The sequence below is a fragment of the Centroberyx gerrardi genome, chromosome 20 (assembly GCF_048128805.1).
Source record: "Centroberyx gerrardi isolate f3 chromosome 20, fCenGer3.hap1.cur.20231027, whole genome shotgun sequence".
Lineage (NCBI taxonomy): Eukaryota > Metazoa > Chordata > Actinopteri > Beryciformes > Berycidae > Centroberyx > Centroberyx gerrardi.
In genome coordinates, this window is record NC_136016.1 from 11193143 (window position 1) to 11214723 (window position 21581).

Here is a 21581-nt window from a genome sequence, read left to right on the forward strand (position 1 = left end):
TTTCCAGATATTTCCTCTGTGATTGGATGTCTCTGCGTAAAGAAGTTTATGGAGCTCCTATACTTTCTGTCACACTGCTGCTTTACTTGTATCTACTTGCCCGCTTCTTTCTCATTTCCTGTTCTCTGTGTGCGTGTCTATGCTTTGAAAGAGACTGCCACAGTGACACATACAAAACCATGACAAATGGGAAGTTTGACTTTAACCCTACTTCCCAGTGTATTCTTGTCTGTGTCTCTTTTTATGGCATCTTACTAGAATAAAGTGGAATGGAAGGCATGGTAGGACAAGCTTAATCATTTTCATCACAAAACAGTGGTATTATATATAGTAGTAATATAAGTAATTTCAGGTTTATGACATTCCATGCAACAACTTTGTTTTCAAGGAAACCTTTAGGCAAACAAAATGGCATTTCTGAATTAAAGCAAAGTTATGTTAGTAAATAATTATTTTAAAGAGCAGAGGCACCAGCAACACAAGAAAGCAATATCTTATTTATATTTGAATAAGATATGCCAATATGTTGGATATAACATATCAAGGAAATCATAATGAGGTCTTAAGAAAACTTAATCACACACTGCTCATAGTTTATACTGATTACTCCTGTCATTTAAGCATCGCTTCACCATATTAGGTGTAAGCTTATGCCATCTGCCGGATATGGTTCAAACACACTGTAACAAGTGATGTGCTGTTATTCCACGAGAAAAAAAAAAAAACCCAAATAAAGATATTGTCGACCTGCTACATTTTGACGTCCTCTAATGTACGAGTCAAAATCATATCTTAAAATATAATATTTTGACGGCCTGTTCCGCTTCAACACTTCTGCTGACTTTGTAATAGTTTCTGATCCTGTTTTCACTTTTTTTGTTCTTTTTTACAGTGAAAGAAGCCCCGCCGTTAGGCAGGGCATCAAAAAATTAGTTGATACTCATAATGTTCCTCTCCACGGAAATCTTTAGTAAAAGGCGAAAGATTTATACGATCTGAAGAGAAACAAGAGTGTACTGACTTGAAGACGATACCACGGAGGGAGTCATTCACCGAGCTACTACTCTCATTGACGGTGCAACTAAACTGGTGCTTTGTTACGTCTTTATTTTATTATTTCGTTGAACACGCATTACTGCTTATACCATTTTAGCACCCTATAGATTATCATGATAGATTTGTTTTAAAATATATATTAAACTATCACCCGCAGTGCACGATGGGTAATGGCCTTATTCATGAGTTGATCCTTCTGGTATATACCCACTTGGTGGAAGGTTTTTTAGCCTCTACATTCTGACAGAGATTAGACAAACACAATAATACCATGTTTAAACAAATGTTATGTAAAGGTACAGTGCAGTAAACAACGTAATGTGTATATCAATCATACGCATGCGCAGTGCATGTACGAAGCCCTCTATAGGGTGAGAGCAAGCGAGAGATTCCCCTCTTGCCGACTTCCGTCTTCGCTTAAACAGTTACGCTGCTTTTTCTTGACTGGGAGTCAGTGAGCGTGTTACCCGGCCCAGTCTTTCTTGGAGAGGCTTGTCTGATTTAACCAAACAGCCTGTTGTTTTAGGTCTTACTGTACTTGTTCTACTGATAACGTTGCGAGATGTTTCTAAAATGCCCATTCTCGCGCATGCGCACTATGCTAATAGCAGCAACGAATGTTCATGAAGGTTCTTTAATTTTCATAATAGCTGCTGTATGCAAGGAGGTTTTATGCATTAACTATCTACCAAACTAGCCGATTGTATATTAACATCCTAGTTTTAGACTGTTACATGTTCAGGTGTAGGGCTAACGGACAATGGTTTCCACAGACTGGAATAGGACGGGAACTATCTTCGTATTGATGATCTTTGTTGTTAGTTGCAATGCCATCAGAATTCACTTAACTCCTACATCATATTTTTCACAAGTACAGATAACGAATATAGTTTCAACACCTTACCAGAGACAGTATTATAGGGACTTTGACCTTATAGACCGGCTAAATAAAAGAGAAGGCAGTGCAGCTTGGACAAATTATGATTTAGCAGTAGTTAGCTAGCACATTTGAGTTGCTAGCACTAAATGATCCTTGATTAAATTCACAGGTTAACGTTCTTTAAAAATATTCGATGTGCGTTCCAATAGTCTATAGTTTCTACTGTGGATGAATTTAGCGCGCTTTATTTAATGCATTTAATTCTCTTCAACAAGTGGGGCTTAATAGAGGGCCTTGTGGTTCACATCGAATTTATAGCCTAATTTACAGTAGGCCTATCAAGACATTGCTGAACAGGGGTATTTGTGTTTTAGACATATTGTGAATTAGTTTGTAACCCAAACAGGTCTGTACCAGATTAACTCGCTCTTCTAGAGGAAGGCCTACAGGCATGTTTCTAAATTTACAATAATTGGCCCAATATCTATTTTTACATGACATTGCTTCGAAATAACGCGGTATTCTTGACACTGTAAGCACATTTCGTCCGCAAGTATCTTCGAAATATATTTCAAATGAATGTCATACACATACTTTTTGGTCCAATTTTCATACATTCTGAAACATCTCTAAACACATTCTAATTATGTGAAATGTAACCTGTTTTTTTTTTGGTTTTTTTTCTTGCCCTTGGATGCGTCACGCTGAGGTCTAACCACAAATATGCTACCAAATAAATAGCCTAGGCTAAATTTGGAAAATAATTTACCTAAACCTGCAAGATACATAGTTGTGAGCAAATACAACTAAGTTTAACTAACTCAAACGCTACCTGAACAGTGTTTTCACCTTCTTGTTTGGCACGCCGGTAAAGAAAGTAGAGATGTGGACGGAGAGAGTGTTAATTAAGACACTTGATCCTGATTGGATAACCCGGGATACTGCATAAAATATGACCAATCAGACTAGCTCTATTGGTAGATGGTTCAAAGTTTCCACTGTCAGTTTGGTGGGCTGGTAATGGAAAGGTTAGCTGTCATTTTGTCCTCTCATTGAGAATATATTGTAGGGGATAAATATTAGAATTGGAGCATAGAAATAGGCAATGATGCAGACAAAACACGTTTCCAAACAGTCGATTAGATCACTTGAATAAGTAACAAATAGGTTATAAAAAGGTTTATGCTACAACGAATGAGCAGCAGCAGCAGTTGTGAGACCTAAGCATTGCACAGTAAAAGCCTGTGTAAACAACTTCCTTATAACTCTCTGTACCTGCATGATAATCTGGCCAAGGAACTCACTTAGGCTCTGATGGTGATGGACCTGGTTCTTCTATACTGAGGGTTGCTCGAATTAAATTAAATGGGCAGAGATGATTCTATAGCTGCAATACATGGGGGGGCATTTTGAGGCAAGATGGGCAATTCTACCACCAGTCATAACCAACGAACCAACCTTGCAAAACAGAGGACACCTCAACAGCAGCATTTTATGATACTTTTGTTCTCCTAGGCAGGTTGTTATATATATATATATATATATATTGGCAAATGGGATAAAAATCAATCTTCATTCCTGTTGGAGGCAGTATTACCCATCTCTATGGCCTCAGAAGGAAAGCTATACTGTCATGTAGTTTGGGGGAAACTAGAACCTCTGCTTTTAAAACAATATCTTTGATTAGATGAATAGATTTACACAACACAGTTTAAGGAAGTCAAGGAAGTATGAAAGACGCTTGTCTGAAAACGTATGGAATGCTTTTATTGACAGGAAAATCCTATAAAGACGTCATGGCACAGCAGTCATATATTTTGGTTGATGACTTTCAACTTTGATGAGGTTTATTTGTGGTGAGGCCACACATTCTTTGTATAATCTGAAAAACTGTAAGTAAGTGAACTGATAACATTGTTAAGAACACCATTTTCTAACACCTATCTTAAATACTGTACTATATATGCTACAATCACACAATGTTAGACGTCCAATAGACAAATGGCAGTTTTGTGCAAAAACTTGTCAATACCAGACATGTCAGAAAATATGTCTCAACATCAAAAGGGTTGGTCATTGTGTAGAAATCTAAGGAAACAGTAAAACAAGGAATCAGCTCTTGTGTGCAAGTTCCATGCAGTATCAATTTCACTTTGAACACACGTGCATTTTATTCCATATTTGTTATGTTTTCAATACCATTAGCAATCACAAGTGGGCAATAACCGAGCTTTGTGGTAAACCGTCTCTGTCCTTGGTGAACCAGGCTGATGTTAGTGATTAAATAATTATTTTGCGGCAGCAGCATCCAGGCTGCACTCTAAGCCAGAATAATGCTTTACAAACTGGAGATTTCATTTGATCTTTGGGCCTCGCCCTAAAAAAGTTGTTGCCTTGGTCCTTCTACATCCAAAGGATTGATTGGTTCTACTTTATCTTTTGGTCATCAGTTCAAATATAAATATAAGTCAATACTTTTTATATCAAAATAAGGCAGGTTTCATATTTCAAAAATGGTGTTTCATATTCTTCCCAGTGGGATTTTTCACTCTACTGTTCATTTGTAGCTGCACGGAAAGCCATGTGTTGTGTGACTCCCTCTTCCACAGGTACAGCATACAGTGTTTCATATCCTTACACACCAGGCTGGGCTGAGGTTGCCCTTGAGTGTGGACTTTGGAGCAGCTCTACACCCCGAATCCTCACTTAAAACATTATTGAAGAAATTGCAAATTCGGCCCCCCCTAAAAGTGTCTGTGTGCAACTTCACCCTCCTCTATTGGGTTCATATAGCCTTGACATCGATGAGGTGGCCGTGTTGGGCCCCTTGCCTCTGGGTCTTGATGCCTTGTAGCTTGCGCCCGTGCAGCGTGAAGCGAGACCAGGCAGTCAGCTGGAGCAGGGCGCAGGTGATGGGCACGAACACCAGCATGTAGAAACAGCCCAGGCGGAGAGGGGGGGTCCCTGGGCCAGAGGCAACAGCAGGCACCGCAACCAGAGAGTCCTTCACTGGTTCCCTCTCAAAGATATCATAACCTGGGGAAGACAAGTCCCAAATGAGGAAAACGTATGTAGTAACAATGAATTGAATTAATTCACACAGACTTTACTTGTCAGGATGGATGGCCACACATTAAGATCTGACTGGATTTTAGTCTCATCTAATGAGGCAGTCCTGCAAAGGTTTAGGAGACTACAGTGAGAGTCTCACATGTTAGTGCACACCCTGGTCTTATTGAATAGTACTATAATACTACATAATGCAGGAATTGCAGGGTTTTAGACTGTATGAATGCTATCCAACTTTGGCATATTAAAAGCCTCACAGGCATGCTGTTTGACAGGAAAAAAAGTTCTATTTTATTGATTTATTGGCTCTTGATTTATTAGGCTCTTGGTTTACATTTTAGGGGAAACAAGTGATATTGCTATCAAAAGATACAATTACTTTTCACTTAAGTCCACTCAAACTGTCCACTGGTTATAAAACCTTTTTATGGTTTTGACACTTTGAGGTGGGTAAAGGGGGAGAGCAAGGTGAGGACAACTGCTGAAACAGACTCTTTTCCCCTTTCATAAATATTTATGTCTGTGCAGAATCAGATCTGTCTCTTCACTTGCCCGGTTCAACCTGTTGTGCAAGTCACACCTATTTTATCTTCACAGTAGAACTACTTTTGTTTTTAAAAGTTTTAAATAGCACAAAACCATATCAAGATCATATTGTTGTACAAGTCAGCCAGTTAATACATTAATTCACGTACACATTGCTGATAGATATGGCTGGAATTCCAGTAATTTGCTGGGCAAACTGTGCTATTTGATACTCTGTCTGGCAACCTGAAGTAATGTGTATCCCTCCTTGTTAGGACCCAGTCTGCGTGTTTCTGTCTGTACCTGTGTAAACACACAGCAGCCAGGTGCCGATGAGTGGGGCGAATGTCTGGCCAGGTTTGGTCACCAAGGCAACCATCCCAAAGAGGAGTGCGGAGGCGGGCTGCTGACGCCGATTCAACACAAAGTCCTCATCCACCAGGTCAGAGATAACCAGCTTCAGCAGCTTGCAGGTCCCCTCTGTAAAGACCCGGTTACTGCAAGGACCAGAAGTCAGGTTACAGTCTCCAGCACTGAGTGTCGGTATAATAGGAAACAAAATCTCACGGCTTGCAATTCTCTCATCTTAAAAATAATTCACCACACTGAACAATTATTGATGAAACTTTATAATGTAAAGTTTTATAATGTTTTATAATTTTAAAAAAAATAAAATTGTTAATTGTTCACCAAGGGTAGACTTTGTTCAGAAAACATTTACATGATATTGTTAACTACCATAGCAGTATGGTCACTTGTGGCTGATATGGTTTGTATGAGCTTAGCTTGTGTGTTTGAGAGAGAGAAAACATCACAGACCACAAAAGGGCTTGGCTGGTGTGTGCTTGAGAGAGAAAGCATTGACATGCTATTGCTAACTATAAGAATAGCATGGTCATTTGCCACTGACATTCACAGTCACAGTGACTTGTGCTTTGTGCTTTGTCCTTCAGGAATGATTTACAGCCCAAGTGAAAACAATCAATAGACCAAGGGATTGAAATTACATAACATTAAGGTAAGAGTAAATAGAGACCAACCACTACCCAGGTGACATTTAGTGATCTGTGAAAATAGTTACAAAGGCAACTGAGGGCAGGAACAACATTTAGCACTCAACACCTTCCAACAGCATGTTGAATAAATACCTGCTCAGTGACCGAGGCAGAGGTTTACTAAACTGAAACAAACTTTTCCAGCTTTGGAAAAGGACTTGTAGCGAAGACAAGTTATCCGAATATATGGATACCAGACATGATGATATGTGTGTGTGTTGAGCTTGGAAATAGGCTATTAGAAAAAAAAAAACGAGAAACAAGTTATCACAAAAATGGCTCCTTGATATGTGATGCTGAGTAGGTGTGTGTGTGTGTGTGTGTGTGTGTGCTCAGCTTTGAAAATGACCTTAAGCATAGGAGAAATGACAGAAGAGAAAAACATAAGACAAGCTATCAAACATCGGGGCCAGTGTGTGTGTGTGTGTGTGTGTGTGTGTGTGTGTGTGTGTGTGTGTGTGTATGTGTCATACCTAGCAATGAAGATGCACAGCAGATAAACGTGGTCAGCCCCTGCCAGCAGCATGGCCACACTAAGGCCCAGTTTGAGCATAAAAAGCCAGCGGATAACCTGGTAAACCCCATAGCGCTGGCACAGTGTCAGGAAATACAAGTTGTTCAGGTGGGGGGCAATGTAAGAAATCCCTGCATGGAGGCAGAAGCAGCGCAGCATTAAAAATCAAGAAAAACAGTAAAAACAATAATCACAAAAAATGATTTCAGTGGATACATACTATTATATATATTTAGTGCAGATTTTGGCATGATTAACTTGTCCTAACAATTTAGGAAATACATTTCAGAATACCACTTCTGTGGTTTTCTCAGAGCTCCCTGATGTTTACAATTGGGCTGGGATGGTGATTTTGAGGCAAGACGGGATCAAATTACCTTGTGGTATGTATCCACCCTTACATACACTGCAACTTCATCTTTTCGTTGGCTGCTGAAAAGCACTTGTCATATAAAAAAAAGCGTGTATGCCCACAAAGCTTGCATGTTGCATGTTGCAAGCAGTGGAATAACTTCAGTGAGCATTGGCCATATTCTTTTGCCATGCAACAATCTTACTTAGTATAAAATATGAAGAATATCATGCACACTCCTCTGGCAATACAAGAACATTTAAATAAATAAATGGTTTTGAATTGCAAGAGCAGTGTGTGGAATTTCCTTCACATTTGATCTTAGATGCGTCCTTCTAACGCACCTGCATTAAGAAGGTTTGGATGCATGAGTTTTTTCCTGACTCTTAAAGCGATCTTACCTAGTAAGATAGAACCCGTAGAGGCAGATATACTGTCAGATAGGAGATGCTCCAGGAAAAGAGGGAAGAAGTTGTTATTGAAATGGCAGTGAAACACCTGCAGGGGGGGCAAAGACAATATTAGAGTGCAGCTGAGTAGATGAGGAACTACTATACCCTGGCATAGTATCAAAGAAGAACAAGAAAAAGGAAGAGAAAAAAAAACACCTTGGGGCCCAGTTTCCCACAGGCCTTTCTGTATTGAGAACATCTTTACTGATTGGCAGATGATTTCTGTACTAGAATGCTTTTGAGAAACTGGGTCTAAAAACATAAGAACCAAAAACATAAGACTAAAAGATGACCAAAAAAAGCCTGTTTTTTTCTCCACTTAGTCCTGCTTCTCCATGTGTCTCTACAAGTGTTAATGGCATGTAGACAATGTGATTACCATCATCATATTTACCTGGACAAGGTTCATTGATGCAAACCACATGAAGTTTCTGTGCTTGGAGAGCTGCTTGAGGTACTCTCCAATAGTGACAGGCTTGTCCGGCTGGGTAAGTGGAGCATGGCCAACACTCAGCCTGGGATGGAAGAAAAGAAAGTGAGAGAGCGGTGAGACAGAGCAGGGATGCAAACACATCAGGGGTAAAAAAGGTGACAAAAACCCAAAGACACATAGCTAGGAGGCTCCAGGGGCTCGCTTCCCTGGAAACATTAAAAAAAAGCCTATTTCTACTGTTTAGTTCAAGTTACTGTCACTACAAAATCATGCTAAGATCAACTCTGGTTCAAAGGATGAACAGTTAAAAGCAAAGGGAATGAGCAGAGGAGGGTAGAAATATATAATGCATCACTTTCATAAACATTTCCAAGTCATTGCTTTCACTGGTCCCATATAATTGAATTGGGATGGCCATATCTTGTACAGTTGGCCTGGTCTCCCTGATTTGAATCAGATAGTTACATCTTTGGGAGTTACAACAGTCGCTACATAATGAATGAGAGGAGTGACTGCAAGAATAATAGTGTGGAGAGACAGTGAGGGAAAAGGGGAGAGAGGAAGAAAGGGGACAGAAGGTAAAACGGCAGAGAGAGAAAAAACCAAACACTCCCAGTCTGTCTACTGCCTAACCAGTCAATCAGCCAACATCCAGTTGGTACTAAAGATGATGGTTGTGATTCTGTTATTGGTTGTTATTTCTTATAAGATCACCTGACTCGCCATCTTTTTTCTGACTCATAAGTTGGTTGGATAAAAGGAAGTCCGATAACATTGTATATAACAAGTGTTTATTTCCTCATTCTAAATTATTCACGTGAGCAACCAATTTTGGGATCAAAACTGCAGAGACAGCAAAAACAGCGGCAAAGTGCAAAAACATCTCAACCAAAGCCATTGACAATTTCCAATTGTTTGAACTCCTTCTGCAGACAGGGCAGAGTACTTTAAACTTACTCTTTGAGGATCAGCGCCTCGTCCTGTCTCAGTCGAGCCTCGTTCTGAAAACGGCGCCGTAGCAACCGGGACACAAAGACAAAGCCCAAGATGGAAAAGGCTGCCAATGTCACACAGAACAGACGGAAGGAATAGAAGTCCTCTTTGTCCCAGAACGAGTAAGAGAGGAAGACTGAGAACGCGCCAAGAGCGCTGAACACCGAGCAGTGGAAGTTGAGGCGCGTGCGGTCACTGGCGGACACGGCGAGGTCGGCCAGCAGGGCGCTGTGGTTGAGGTCCACCACGGTGAGGAAGCCATCGTACAGACACAGGCACAGTAGGAACTGCAGACCCGGCCGGGCCCACGCCACCCAGAAGGCCAGGAAGGACAGAGCAAAGAGAGGGCCACTCCTGGACAGGGCCTGAAGACGCTTCAGCACCACCTCTGGAGATATGATCTGGGACCCCACCCTAGGGTAAATAAAAAATACATTAAAACAGAACTTGGGTAATGTGTCCCATCCTGAAATTCAAAATAAGTAAACAAGAATAAGTCAATGTGTAAGTGTAAATGAGTAAAATTTTCAGAGGTCTGTATTCTTATTGCTTCTTTATAATATAAGGCTGCTCTTCCATCCGTCCTTGTATATATTATTCACAAGCCCATGCTACGACGATGGGAGAGTCACAGTAGCTGGGTTTCCATCCAAGTACTTGTATGCGAGGCCAAATGGAAATGACAAATTTTGATAACATACTGTATCTTCAATATAATAAAAAAAACTTGTTTGAGGCATAGAAGGTTTTTCCTGATAAAGGAATTATGCATAAATGCATTTGTTGAATAAATAATGGGAGGCTTGGCATGATCGGCCCGACCAATGGTTCAATCACATTGCACAATAGTTCAAAAGCGGCTTTGGACATTCAGAGATGTTGCGGCCAAAAGCTTACCATGGGCATTTCTTTGTTTTCGTTTTCGGACAGCATTAAATATTGGCAACAGTTGCAGACACAAAGAACAATTGACAACTACTAATCAGTTGCTCAGAGACTATTTTCCTTGTGGATGTGCATGTTAGGTTTAGGAAGATAGAAACAGTCCTAAATCATGTTTATTTTTTGTAACATTTCAAATGTTTGCTTAAAATTTGCTTGACAGCTAAGATGAAAACATTCATTGAACACAGTGCTTTCTCTGAGAAAAAGGAGGAAGGAAGGAGACAGCACTTACTGTGGAGAGCTGAGGAAGGAGCGGTCGCTCAGCCAGCCGAAGAGAGGGTCATTCAGACTGTTCCATATGAGAAATACTGTCTGTGGAAAGACAGAGAAAGACAAGGAGACAATAAAGCTTTGTAAAATCTGACAAAGAAAAGATTCAACACAAAATCAGGGCTGATGGTGGCTGCTGGTTAAGCCAGAAGATGACAGTCCATACTTATCAAGCTTCTCAGAATTAATAAGAGAACTAATGTAAGATCATTAAATGAGTTTCCATTGACCGTATATGTAATAGGGGTAGGGTTTGCTTATGTGATCCTGAAACTAACTTTCATGCCTATTAGCCACATTGGCTAGCCGAATCAAAATATCACCAGACAATTAAAAACCTTCACTGTCAAATTTGTTTTTAAAATAGAAAACACTGACTGAACGCAGGTTGTCTACCTGTCAAAGTGGTTAGCACTAGGATTGATATACAGGCTTACCAGCCACTGCTGAAACTTACCAGGATTGGGCTGATACATTTTTGTCAATTTCAAGCCTGATCTGTAAGGAAAAATCAGATCAAATCCCCCATTGACACACTTGACAAGTATGGACCCAGGTTTCCTCTCACTTACCTCCCCCACCCAGAAGGAGACCTTGTCAATCTTGTAGACGGACACGAATGTCTCCACATAGTAAAGCAGGAACACATTGTGGAGGATGGAGATAAACAGGGCCAGAGAGCCGTAGAGCAGTGCAGTGGAGAAGACGCCTTGCCAGAAGCCCCAAACGCTCCTGCCCATTCTTCTTTCTCACTCACTCCACTCCGTCTTTTCTCGATGCCGAGCTGCACTCATCCCACGGCCTGGCCGGCCCAGGGTCACCACCTCACCATGGCCTGCAAAATCGAGCAAACACAGCACAAGTGGAATTCATTAAAGCTGGGGGTCTTAAACTCCTAAACGCTTTTTTTTTCCAGTTCGGCACCCAAATGAGAAATGTATTCTTTCATCCTGAAACACAGACCCACAAGGACATACCCTTGTTTATGTGAGAACCCTACAGACACAGGCCTACAATACACTAAAGCCATGTCTGGGCGTTACTACAAGTTTCCATTGCATCTCAGGGTCATATTTCAGGATGAACAACCCAAAATGACTTGGCTATATTAAGCTTCCAGCCTGTCTCTGTACTGAGATTCAACGGACCAGAAGGAAACTGTTTTCATAGCAATGGTAAGTATTCATTAGAGTTAGGCTCTGCGCAGCTGTTCCTTTCTCCTCTGGCCCAAATCCAGCTGAGTGGTATGTGTGTGTGTGTAATTCTAACCTGCCTCTGTCACTTTTATGACCAATCTCAGGATACTCCACCTCACTGTCCCCATAAAAGCCTGGTCTTCTTGACACAGGAAGAGCACAACAGAAAGGGCATTCAATCTCCCTTTCAACCTCACTTTCAGGCTTGGTGCTTTTATTGTCCTTAGGTGTCAGATTCAGTCGTGCATTCTATTCTAGTATTTTGCTGGTGGCCAATGATAATGTGTTGCACTTAAGGAATGACAGGCGTATTAGACACGGCCAAAGCTTATGTTAGGCAACCTGTAGAGCAAGATATCATTTACCTCTAGGCCTAAATGCTAAGGGTACAAATATGATCTGATATTTTAAAAAGATGAAGCAGGAAAACCCAGAAAGCACTGCCTTGAAAAGTATCTGGCACCATCCACAACACAATTCCTAGGACTAGTTTTGTCATACAAACCGCAGACACACAGTTCCCTACAATGAGTGCCAACCCTATATTCGTTTTGAAGCCCAAGCGTCAATTGCAGTCTCACACATAGTACCCTTGGGAAAGGAATTTCCTTGAAAATACCAATAGGCTTCTTACTTCACACCTCCACTCCCACAAGCTCAGACTTGCCTTGGCCTTCTCGTATAATAAACCAAATATCTGCAAACATCTTCTCACATCTTGGGCAGGGAAAGTCATAAAACAGCTTACAAAAACAATGTCTGAAGGTAAAGGGATACTTTGCTGTCTATTACTGTCAGAGTCACCCTTTATGTAGTGTCTAGGCCCAGCTGCGAAACTGTAACTTCACATCGAGGATCACAGTAAGATAGCACACTTGGCATAGCCAACTCCCTTTGAGTGCAACAACATTCTCTTCGACCCTGGTCCTATCAGATCCAAGCAGTGAAGCGGGATGACTCTCGGTTCCCTGCACCGTATCACATATCACACATCACACAGTGAGCGATTCCCATCTCACCTTATCACAAGTAGCCTACTTGGGAACAGGCAGCAGAGCGGGACTTAGATTTACAAATATCCAATTCATGTCCACTCAACCAGGGCAGATTCAGAGCTGTTTTCACCTGTGGAGAGGTTTCTTGGCAAAGAGCAGGTGTGATGGCAGGGAAGCCTGACTCAGTGACTGTGCACCTGTTGTGTCCACGCTGATAGCCTGTGTGGCAGAGCGTGGGACTGAGCTAATGATACCTGATCTCATGACAGATGAGCAGAATAGACCTCTTACCGACTACACAGACACCCAGTGATCGGATTTCCATCGTCACCATTATTAATTGCTGGTACCGAGAAAGCCATTTAGACTACAATATCAACACTGCCAGGGTAAGCTATTCAGGGGTTCAACTGCCCCTGTGGACAACCATGTATGCACTCACAGTGCCCTGTAACAACATAGGAAATGAATGGCGTATTGGATGATAAAATGTGAAGGGAAAAAAAGCTGGACACTAGTCTAGACAAGGAGTGTCTGGACCCCTAATGCGCCAGCTACTTATCAGCAAACAGCTGACAGAAACAGCTGAATGAAGTTGCTCGTCTTGAAAAAGCAACCTAGCCGATAGAAGCTTGCTAATAATTCAACATTACGTAGAGTTAACGTTACTGGCTAACGTTAGCGTGGGCTATGTCGGTCGGCTGTCGACGGACTGGTTCATAATCCATCATTAAAGCCCCAGCTAATGCCCCACAGGTTGTCTGGTCTGCTGACCATGCCAGGCTGTAGTAGCTGGCAAGCTTCTTGGCTATTTTATTATTTTAGCCACCAGGCAAGGTAACATTGGCTAACGCTACTTGTTAGCTATTTCTTCACAGCACTAGTATAAAGTTAGCATTAGCTAGCTGGTTAGCGATAACCAGCCGGCTGCCTATCTGAAGATGATCAAAGTTACTACTCACTTCAGCCTGAAAATGGGTTCATGGCCGAGAATATTAACGTTACTTACCATCGGAAGAGCTAGTGGCCAAACTGAACTATCGTGCTTAGCTAGCTGGCAAGCTAACTTGTCGGCTTTCCTGCTAGTCAGCTGTACAGCCTCGATCACTGGGAGCCGACCAGCAGCAGCCAGGCGGATAGACCACGTCATGGCAACTGGGTTACACACCCGTCACGATTTCAAAAGGATTTCCCAGCAACGTGGACAGATGAAGAGTGGTTATAGTGCCACCCAGTGCCACGTTACCAGCAATGAAGTAACGTGTTTAATGAAGCAGTCGTTTTGGATATTTAGTTTCATTAGTTATCTGCTGGTACAGATGGAGTGACAATGTTTTCATCGCATAATGCATAATGATGACGTATGCACATTTCTTTCGTAGTTAGCCTACCATGCAGACTTGGACTGGATTGAGGATCACTCTTCACTCATATCTGAGGATTTTTTTTTTCTCTTTTTCTTTTATCTGGCAGAATCAAATTGTCCGGCAAAAAGAACTGACACCATAGGTGGACAGTCATCATCAACCATCTATGGAATTCAGTTCTCACGGCCAAACAATCATTTACACCAGTCCCTCACCTAAAAGAAGCAATCACACACAGATAGTTACAATCCCCATTATAACTACCATCCATACCCTTCAGACAAGCATAGAGTAGGCCTACAAGACATTGGGAACTAATAGCCAGGTGCAACCCCTTTTGCACAATCCAAGTCTAACTGGTCACCAGTCTTAAATATCCTTCTTTAATCTGTCTCCTCCCCTGTATCTATGTTTCCCCCTTTGTGATTAAAGTGGATTTAATTGGTGAAATCAATAAGGGATCATAGCTTTTACCTGGGTTCATCCGGCAGATATATTTCATGGAAGGAACAGGTGCTCCCAGTATTTTGTACACTCAGTCTATACCCACAAGCAGGAATAAGACCAGGCCAGTAATCAGTTTAAGAGATTGGTCTTTCACAATAGGTTTGCTGTAAAAAAAAAAAATCCATTGGAAAGGAATCAAGGCTATCTCTTGGCCTCATTCTGGGTCAATACACACATGTATTATACTGGAAGTATGAGTCAATAGGCCAAGTCTGGGTTTAGTCTGATTTAGTAGGTTACAAGCAGGGGAGGGAAGGTAACTTTCAAAATACAGTCTGTTAAAGATTATTATTTAACTGCTCAAAAATGTAGTCAGTAACATCATCTACTGAAAGACTCAGACTCAGTAGTGATATAATCTGATTATTTAGTTACTTTTGGGTTACTTTGCCTCCAAAATACATATGCAGTTAAGTAGACTATAGTTTATTCAATTTACTGTAGAGTAGCGTTGCTGTACTCTACTGCCAGTATCAACTGTTATTATATCAAGGGGTGTAAAATTCTGTTATAATCTAACAATAAACAAGTAACCACCTGGTTTTTGAAAAACTATAATCTGAATATTGTGGGTTTTTGTACAGGCACTGCAAAAATTACAGGTAGCATTTTTGGATAATCAGATTATTGTATTCCTGTTACATGTACAACCTTCACCCTTAACTTTGACTACAAGTCAGACAGACACCCACGCAGAGCTCAGACTTTGCTTAATTAGATTCATGTTGAGATGATCATAGGTTTGATGAATTGTGTGAGCGACAGAGAGAGAGAGACAGAGAGAGAGAGAGAGAGAGAGAGAAAGAGAAAGAGAGAGCAAACATTATTATAATATACATGTAATGACAAACTTGATACTTCATCTAACTGCATTGTATTTTAAATATTAATGCATTTACCTTTGTTCTTGGCTTTGATACCTAGCAGCCTCGGTCTCAATAGGGTCAAGTAGCTCTATAGATGCCCACTGAACCATCTGAATATATTCCTCTGCTCTCATTCTCTGTCTGTCCATCTCTCTTCTGTCCATCTCTCTCTCTCTCTCTCTCTCTCTCTCGCTCTCTCTCTCTCGCTCTCTCTCTCTCTCTAAGAGAAAAGGGAAAGAGTGGGTGGGAACCTATGAGTCAAATACACAAAGCAAGTTCCAAGAACAGGGAAACAGCTGACTGTCTCTCTTCTCGTTCCCATGCTAAACACAAAAGGAACTTCTTGGAGGAGGAACTACAGGAATTCCCCTGGTCATGACAAAACTGTGAAGTGTAAGATGGAGGTATATTATGAAGGTATATAATGAATACTAGCTTGTGGCAAATTCATCAAACAAAACCTTGATGGATTTGGGATGGCAGGGCAATTTAGTGGTTGGCAAGACCATTCTTCAACTGGGGGACCCTGGTTCAAGCCCCAGGCATATAAATAAATAAAATACAAATAAAAAAGTATCTACAAATAAAACAAAGTATCTGTTTTTGCTGCTGTTGTTAAAAGAGACCACAACGTGATGCATCCCATGCAGACTTGTGGTATGTGCTTCCATCTGTTCTCCAGCAGGGGGCAGCCACGACGCACAGAACAAGAAAACTATACAGACTGTTGGAACATGGAGTTAAAACTACTAATAACTATGGCCTACTAATAACTACTATGATATCCATGGTTAGACAGCAGGGCTTTCCATTAGAACAGCTTAAGAAACGGTTTAGCTCTCACGAAATCATAATATTCCAATTATGTTCCTATAAGGACTTAATATAGTGTGCCTGTGGGAATCAACAGTGAGTTATAGTGACTTTTTCATACTTTAGTCCTATACTATGTCCCCTCCTATAGGTAGCCTATCACTATAATATTCCTGTAATATTCCTGTAGGATATTGCATAATATATAATTTTACTGTGATGTAAATGCATAGCATCCTTCTAAAAAAAATAGTTACAGGATCAATATAGTGTATTTTTTATTTGTTTATTTTTTTCCTAAGCGTAGCTTCACCCAAACAATGCGAAGCATAGACGAAAAAAAAAAAAGGTACAGTAAGGATCGGTCGACCTATATGGGCTACGACTGTAATGAGAAAGTAGGAGTGTAGTGTAGTGTAGTGTGTGTGTGTGTGTGTGTGTGTGTGTGTGTGTGTGTGTGAGAGAGAGAGAGAGAGAGAGAGAGAGAGAGAGAGAGAGAGAGAGAGAGAGAGACTCGGCAGTGTGTGAGCAGTGCAGAACTGCGCAGAAGTAGCTCGGTGTTCACCGCGACGAAGACGCTACAGAGGATTTTTACAGACTCCACAAAGCGACCAGGTGAGTCTTTAGTGTGTCTACCTGACAGCCGTGTTATATTCCTGCCACTTCACACTCTCTCTAGACATATAGACTGTTTCTGCCCAGGTGAAGGTGACTTAAAGAGTGGGTGCTTTGTGTTTTTTTCCCCCTCCCCTCCGTGCTGCAGTCCAGTTCGGACAGGTGCACATGGATATACTGTATGAATGGATGTTTTTTGGTTTATTGCGCGGACTTCTTCTTATATAGGCCTTTTTGTGTTTTCACCCCATCTAAAGGTCTACAAATGCTAGCCTGTTTTTGTTTAGCACATAATTCGCATAAGTTGTAGGCTATTGATAAAACGGTGTATGTTATGTGTGAAAGTATTTCCATCGCCCAGAACCGTGTTGAGGTTCATGGAAGCAGTCCGTAACCCACTTACAGTATCCCGACCTGACTGCATTGCTAATGTGGAGTCAGATGTAGGCTAGACAAAAAATATAAATATGACGATACTGTTTATTTCAAGCTTTGTCCCCGTTTTACTTTGGGGGAGTGTGGAGGAGGGGGGGTGGATATAAGCAAGAGGCAGATACCAGAGGAAAGTGTCTTTTAAGTTGCAGTGTGTGTGTGTGTGTGTGTGTGTGTGTGTGTGTGTGTGTGCGTGTGTGTGTGTGTGTGTGTGCCCTGAGTGGTTTGTAGTTACAGGTTCATTACTAACTCATCCATCAAAACTTAAGAGAAAAGAGAAAAGATGGCAATGGGACCTTGTTCTTCATTTGGCATGGATGGGATAATAAATGACACTGTCAGAACTGTAACTTTGATCCAAAATTAGTTTTTGGGGGAGCTGCGGGATGATTAAACTGATAATCTCAGCTCCCCAACTCCCTGATTCAAAAGGGCACAGGAGATGGGTGGAGGAGATCTGTGTTTCTACACTGGATTTCTCTGATCATGAAATCTTTCTGAAATGTACAGGCTGAAATTTGTCTCTTATCCCAAGCAGCTCCATTTCACATCAGACACACATTTACACATGTAAAAAAAAAAAATAGACAGCTAATTTGATTTGCATTCTTCACCTGCAGGGATGCAATATAGGCTACATTACATGATGCACTTGTATTGTAGAAGGTTGTGGGAGGAGGTGGGGGCGGGAGAGAGTAAATCACATTAAATCAGGGATTCAGTATCTCATCCTCCTGCTCCTCTTGTTTGTTGATCACAGATTAATTGTTCAGGACCTATTTTATCCTCAGGGATCAAGTAAAAGAACATTTTCATCCCTGAGAAAAATTCATCATGTATGCATCATTTGGTTCATTTAATGCTTTTAATGCTTTAAACTGAGGCAGAAAGAATACAGAATACATTTTTACACAGTTGAGAACTTCAGAGAATTTAGTGATATCTTAAAGTGGAATGCCACTCATGTGTTTTCATGTGGACAATAGCAGTTATGCCAATCAAACATGAACAATGCCCTCACATGTAGAAACCAGGGCATCTAGACTGTAATCTGTGACGCTGCCAAGATGTACAACTTGGAGCTCTTAACAGTGAATGGTAAATTGACTTTGTGAATATTTGCTTTGGCTTTTACATCCAACTGAACTTTATTTCACCATTGTGTTAAAGGAATACTTCACCCAAAAATGAAAATTCTGTCATCATCTACTCACCCTCATGCCAGATGAAACACAGGTGAAATTTGTTAGTCCATATAACACACAGGGAGGTTGCCAGCACAACTTCGTAGCAGCCTTCTCCAAAACAACTGAAGTCAATGGGGACCAGTTCTTTAGAGTTCCAAAACAAAAACAGCCAAACAATCACACTGTGAATAGAAAGACCTATACACCATTATTTGTTGCAAATCAATCAGCTGTAGTTAAGATTTGCACTAAATTATGGTGTAAATATAGGTCTTTTTGGAACTCTGAAGAACTGGTCCCCACTGACTTCAGTTGTTTTGGAGAAGGCTGCTATGGAGTTGTGCTGGCAACCTCCCTGTGTGTTATATGGACAAACTTCACCTGTTTCAACTGGCATGAGGGTGAGTAGATGATGACAGAATTTTCATTTTTAGGTGAACTATTCCTTTAACAGTTCTGAACCAGAAAATATCCCTTTATCCCCAGAAGACCAATTTGGTTCTCGCTGTTGCCTTTTTCCATAATGAATAATCTAATAACCTGCAAACTAACCCCAGGGAACAATAGTGAATGTTCACCAGTACAGACCAGTCTTCCTAGGACAGAGGAAAAGCCTGTGTGAATGTTGAAATTCAGTGGTATATCCCTTTAACTAAATGATAATAAATCTTGAGAAATCATTATTTATTTTTATGTCTGAGTGTGCATAACATGACATATGGGTTTTGTCAGCTGTAATTATTTGACAGACTCAAACGGAGAGCAATAATTCTCTCATAAATTGTATATTTCCACTACAAAATGGCAGATTATTTGAGACACAATCATCATTTCATGCTTCTCAGAGGAGATTTGTTTAAAGATTTCTCCATGTCAGAGTGAATGTGGCCCACAGGGTGAACCCACTCATTCTTCCTTTTCCATGCGATTAATCTCTTTAGTAACGGTTCATGCTTTCCTCAGCTATTAGCCTTCCCCAGTTGGTTTTGGATAAAAAAAGCATATCATGTATGAGTATCCTGTTTAAGTATCATGTGCACATAAGCCCCATAGTATATTCATCTTGCATTAGTCTGGAAAATGTGTTGCTCGTTCTGCTGCAGATTTTCCTTAATGCTTGGTTGATGAAGTTAGCACAAAAGTATTCAAATCAATGGTTTCACAGTTTTTTTTGCATATTTAGTGGGATCAGTTTCAAAACTGAGAGGGAAGACAAGGATAGTTCACCTTATTATCTTGAGCTGTCTGCAGAAATGTCAGGCTAGATATTTTACAAATCACTCTGTCTTGCCTGACAGCTGCCCATATTGGGAAATAGTTGTATTATACTCTGTATAATACAACTATTACTCTATTACTATTACTATTACGATACTCTGTATAATACTTCTTCATATTCTGGAGGAGAGTAATGAGTTAATCTCAGCTTTCTAATGAGGAGCAGAGGACAGAAACTATAACAGAAATGAAGCTACAGCTGCCCACCAACTTTCCAAATTAGCAGTAGCTCTGTTGCAAGCCTAGCCCGCAGATCAATAAACAGGAAGATATTGATAGACTTTTCCCAGTAGAAGGTGTTTCAGACACAGCGTGCTGTTTTGTTCGATTCCTCCCGTCATGCATGACATGTTAGTCGTGCCAGTGCCAAGGCAGATGTGTTTACCTTTCCTTGTGGAGTTTCCATGCTTTCGTCACTGAGGCAACGCCATGCTGTCAACGCCTGTGCCACCTACAGCAGCACACACAACACAAAGGCAGATGTGGGGAGACAATGGTGTGTTTGCTCTGTGCTCCACACGAGGACAACAGGCTACAAAACACACCTAAGGGCTTCTCCCTGTCTTCTCTGCAGACAGTGGTGTTGACAATGCACTAAAAAGTTAGGAACACATGAAGCCATCATACATAATACTGCTCACACACATGCTTGCTGCACTGCTGTTGCACTGTTGCTCCATCCCCAAGTAGAGTGTTTTAGAAAATCGTGTAGTTCCAGATGGACGCAAGGTGAGGAGACCCCTACACCACTACTGTAGGGTTATTTATCTCCCCCCCACTCTCTCTCTAACCCTCTGTAATCTTATAGGTTGGTTTCGTAGAAGCTGAGCACCCATCCTGCTAACACAGAGGTCATTAGCCTCATTGTGTTTCATGCTGAGAGTGACTGGCAGCAGCAGCAGCAGCGGAGATTAAGCTGGGAATTCTCCTGTGTCACCGTGCAGAGGAGCGGGATTCACGGTGTTGGCCCTTTGATCAGTAACGGGGCCAGAGAGTGGCCAGTCAGGCGGAGATTGTGCTGATGGCACGAGGCCTAATCGCTAGATTATCCATCATTCGGCTCCAGTGTGCACACAGCTAATTATGAGGTGGAGCTGTGTGTTGTAATATCACAGAGGCGTATTATTTAAATCCCAAAACTTTTTAAATTGTCTTTTATGTAACAGCACCTTACTCATTCATTTTGGCTAATTGGTTGTGATCAGAGAGCGATGATGCATATCAGCGAGTGATTTTCAACCCGTGTGGTCAGGTAGTTAAGGAAGTTCACACACAATATCTCTTGTCAGCAAACTTCGCCAAAGTTCATCATACCCGCCTATCATCTGTGTTTGGAGACATCTTAAAACGTCCTTCATGTCTCTTCAGATATTTCAAAACTTCCTGAGACATCACAAGATATGCTGATGGCTGGGTATAATGAGGGGGAGGGAGGCACGCTGGCTAGAGCTGTCGCCTCACAGCAACAAGGTTCCCCAACACACCACGAAGACATGCAAATTAGTAGATTGGAGATTCTAAATTGCCCATAGGTGTGAATGGGATTGTGATTGTCTGTATATCTGTGTTAGCCCTGTGATGTGATTCCCTGCCCTTCACCCAATGTATGCTGGGATAGGCTTCAGCCCCCTGTGACCCTCAATAGGAATTATGAATGAATGAATGAATGGATGTAATCAAACAGTCATATAAAAAGTAAAACTTCTACACAACAATGCACACTTCTGTACACAAGAAGACTCGTATTTCCCCTTTGTACGTGGCGTCTTTGTTGTGTGACT

General features: G+C 41.2%; 1 protein-coding gene and 1 non-coding gene across 2 annotated transcripts; both read right to left on the reverse strand.

The window, feature by feature from the left end:
- Positions 1–899: 899 nt before the first annotated feature.
- Positions 900–1015, reverse strand: LOC139913779 (U5 spliceosomal RNA). Its single transcript, XR_011784724.1, has one exon. It is a non-coding gene; the product is annotated as a U5 spliceosomal RNA (small nuclear RNA).
- Positions 1016–3683: 2668 nt separating this feature from the next.
- slc68a1a (solute carrier family 68 member 1a) lies at positions 3684–13857 on the reverse strand. The gene is made up of 9 exons (XM_071901885.2): positions 13745–13857; positions 11117–11379; positions 10507–10586; positions 9294–9743; positions 8298–8418; positions 7853–7949; positions 7059–7230; positions 5834–6027; positions 3684–4972 (listed from the first exon to the last, which is right to left on the reverse strand). Exons 2-9 carry the CDS (start codon positions 11282–11284, stop codon positions 4722–4724), a joined length of 1533 nt encoding a protein of 510 aa, XP_071757986.1. The 5' UTR covers positions 11285–11379; positions 13745–13857; the 3' UTR covers positions 3684–4721.
- Positions 13858–21581: the final 7724 nt, after the last annotated feature.